Source organism: Condylura cristata, unplaced genomic scaffold (genome assembly GCF_000260355.1).
Source record: "Condylura cristata isolate star-nosed mole 26May11 unplaced genomic scaffold, ConCri1.0 scaffold00007, whole genome shotgun sequence".
Lineage (NCBI taxonomy): Eukaryota > Metazoa > Chordata > Mammalia > Eulipotyphla > Talpidae > Condylura > Condylura cristata.
Genome location: NW_004567108.1, coordinates 16,056,332 through 16,059,415, shown reverse-complemented (window position 1 = coordinate 16,059,415; position 3,084 = coordinate 16,056,332). Strand labels below are relative to the sequence as shown.

At 38.0% G+C, this 3,084-nt stretch overlaps 1 protein-coding gene across 1 annotated transcript in view; it reads right to left on the bottom strand.

Annotated features, from left to right (window-relative positions):
* IL7R (interleukin 7 receptor) overlaps positions 1 to 1,470 on the bottom strand; it is a 22,331-nt gene extending 20,861 nt beyond the window's left edge. Inside the window, exon 1 of the mRNA XM_004678091.1 lies at positions 1,389 to 1,470. Within this exon, the coding sequence (XP_004678148.1) occupies positions 1,389 to 1,470 (82 nt within the window). The remainder of the gene's footprint in view (positions 1 to 1,388) is intronic.
* Between the last annotated feature and the right edge of the window lie 1,614 nt (positions 1,471 to 3,084).

Below are 3,084 nucleotides of genomic sequence, written 5' to 3'. Positions count from 1 at the left end.
ATATATATATATATATATATATGCGGTTTGTTAAATATCCCCTTCTTCTCTTCATCAGCTTTGTGGTTAAGAGAATAATAACTTTTAACAAAACAGCCACTGATTATTTTATCAATTCCTTATCCTCACACTGGGAAGTTATTTCCATATAACCAGAGGAACTAATGACTACAGATCTCCTAAAAGTGTTTCTGAATTTGAAGAATTGAAGTGAAAACTCAGCTTTCAATTAGAATTGGTATTTCATTCAAAAATGAAAAGAAAGAAAGAAATGGAGGGAACAAATTATACTCCAAAGAGTACGATTGTGTTTTTTGGTTCCCATCTATCTGTGCAAATAAATACAAGGCAATGTTTGCCTTGAAACAAGAAATACACCCCATGAAGTGATTCATACATAGTCCCACTGAAAAATATCAACCATCTGACAATTCCCTTAATGGAAATATTCTAGGGATTTCCATCCTTAGTAATTGCATGACTTAAAATATCTAAACTGAGTCATTAGTTTAGATTGTTTGGTTTGAAATCTTTGACAAGCAAGTACTTTTCAACTATTAAAATAAAAACGTTTAATTAGCAGGAAGACTGGTGGCTCCGAATTCCAAGGTCACTTTTGCTGCCGCTTCTTCATCTTTGTCTGTGGTTTTATTGGAATTACAGTGGATTTACTAAGTAGTGGTGTCTGCATCTAGTACTAAGAATGTTAAGGACCCTATGGAGAATTATTATATGATGGTAAGTTTGTTGATAAGGAAGCAAGTATCTTTCAATGAGGCTTAAATCTTAGCTCTTACTTAGCTGCTCCATTCAGCTGTTCATTAAGAAAGCCACATGTATCTATCAAAACTAAAGTATTTTGAAGAAATTTTCAAATTTCATTGAATTTCCACTTTGCTGGGGATTTAGCATGATCAGTGGCAGAGAAAAGGGTCAAGTTGAACATTATTTTATCAAAGAAATTTGCATGCTTTTAGACCCTCATAGAAAACTAAACAAAAAAGAACCTAGCTTGATTTCCTGACAAGGTAAATTACCTTGCATATTCTCTAGAGAAGATTATAGAAGAGTGCAGACATTGACCAATATTAAGATCCACTTCTGGAGAGGCAGATGCATTCCTTTTTGACAGTTCTGAGGCTTTTCTAAACCACCCAGGCTATTGTTCCAGGCCCCCACTTTGTATGTTCTAAGAACCAGGGGATTTTGTACATTGCAGAATGTTCAAACCCCTTTGGTTCAGAACACACAAAAATGACCAAAAACCTGGTAAGTCCTGAAACTCCATTCCAACCCAGAGCCAAGCTCAGGTCTGCTGGGATCTGAGCAATCTGGAGCAAATGCTAGAGGTTATCAGAAATCCTAAAGGAAAGTTAGAAATGACTCACCGTTCTGTGCATATCCACTTTCTCCAGAAACGGCTTGAAGTAAATAGAAAGCCATACCAAAGGCAATACCTGGAATTGTCATTCTGAGAGAGAAAGAGAGGGAGGCAAGAGCAGGCATGAGTCTGTGTGTAGAATGAATGGAGAGAGAAAAAGACAAAGCAAGAGGGAGTATGAGGCAGCCTTGAGTCTACAGTTTAAAGTCTTTATACTTATCTAACCACAGACAGGGGGAAGTATAAACACAGCAAAGAAGAAGGCAAATGCCAGAAACAGGAAGTCTGAGTAAAAGTACTGCAGCTCTAAGCAGAGGTGGAGGAAATAAAGGGATAGAGCATTTGACACGGTGGCACCTCTGCCAGTATTTCTGTTGTGTTGTGGATCAAGTCAGCACAGCTTAGAGTGTGAATAGAGTCTACTTCAAAAGACTCACAAGACAAAAATCTGAACTTACAAGGTAATCAACTGGTTGTGGTGAGTTTTGCTTTAGAGGAAAACTTCTGCACTTTCTGATGTAATTTTTTGCAGACTTATTTTAAATATTTCACATCCAATCTCTGAACACACACACTAGAGAGCGGAGAGCTTCACAACGTCAGGGATTTGTTCTCTGTATCCTGAGTACTTTCTTACTCAACATAGTAGGCACAGGAAGCACTCAAAGCCCCTGTGGTTTAGGGGTTAATTGTGGCCCGCCACCTGTTTTTGTAAATAAAGCTTTATTGAAACAAAATGCTTGTGTGTTTTACCATCAGATTTGAGTGACTATGATAGAAACTGTCTGATACACTAAATGTAAAATCTTTATGCACTCAGTGTAAAATCTTTTTTTAGAAAAATGTCTGCTGACATCATGTTTAATAGCTAAAGTATTTGCTTCCTCACTCTGTTTAAAATAGGATTTGTCTTGGAAATCTGTGCATATTTCAGGAACACATGTTACACATAAACTTCACAGGCAGCAGCAGACCTGAGATGTATCTGTCAATCATAATTGTCTTCAATAAGGCCTTATGGTTAAGTCATAGTGTTTGTCAAGTACAACTGACTTCTTGGCAATTGTTGGATTTTTTCATTGAGACTTTATCAGTGTTGGAAGGCCTGAATGACAGCAGTCAGACGATGTTCCCTGAAGGACATCCTGCTATGAGTTGTATAACCTAGATTCAGGCCACAAAACACTACTCTCTAATTCATGGTGGCTCTTTTGGAAAAAAGCCACAAGACTGCAATCACAATGTGATGAGATACTGAGTGGGCCGTGAGTGATGAACTACTATTTGGGTCACTATTATTGGGTAGAATTGTATCTCTGGGTCTGCTATACAAATGGCAAAATTCTCAGTGATGAACATTTCCCAGTGTGTAAAACATAGTCTTTCAAAGATGTGTGGGGTTCACTTGTCTCCTTCTAATAGTCACTGTACCAAGCTTACAAACTGAGAAAAGAGGTGGTGTACTAGTCTTGGGAAGTCCCCTTGCAGTGTTGAGGCAAATCTAGTCATAGAGTTGGATGTCCAGTTAAAATGCCACACTCATGCTCTGGACTCCAGAGCCAGAAGCCATCTGAGTGGGACAAATTCTAGCTCCTCCACCTTCCAAATCCAACGGTGACAATTTTGTGCATCAGATAATCATTTGTGTTTTCACTTCTAATCTTGCTTTGAAAGCTTAGTTAGGAAATCCTAAACCTGATTCA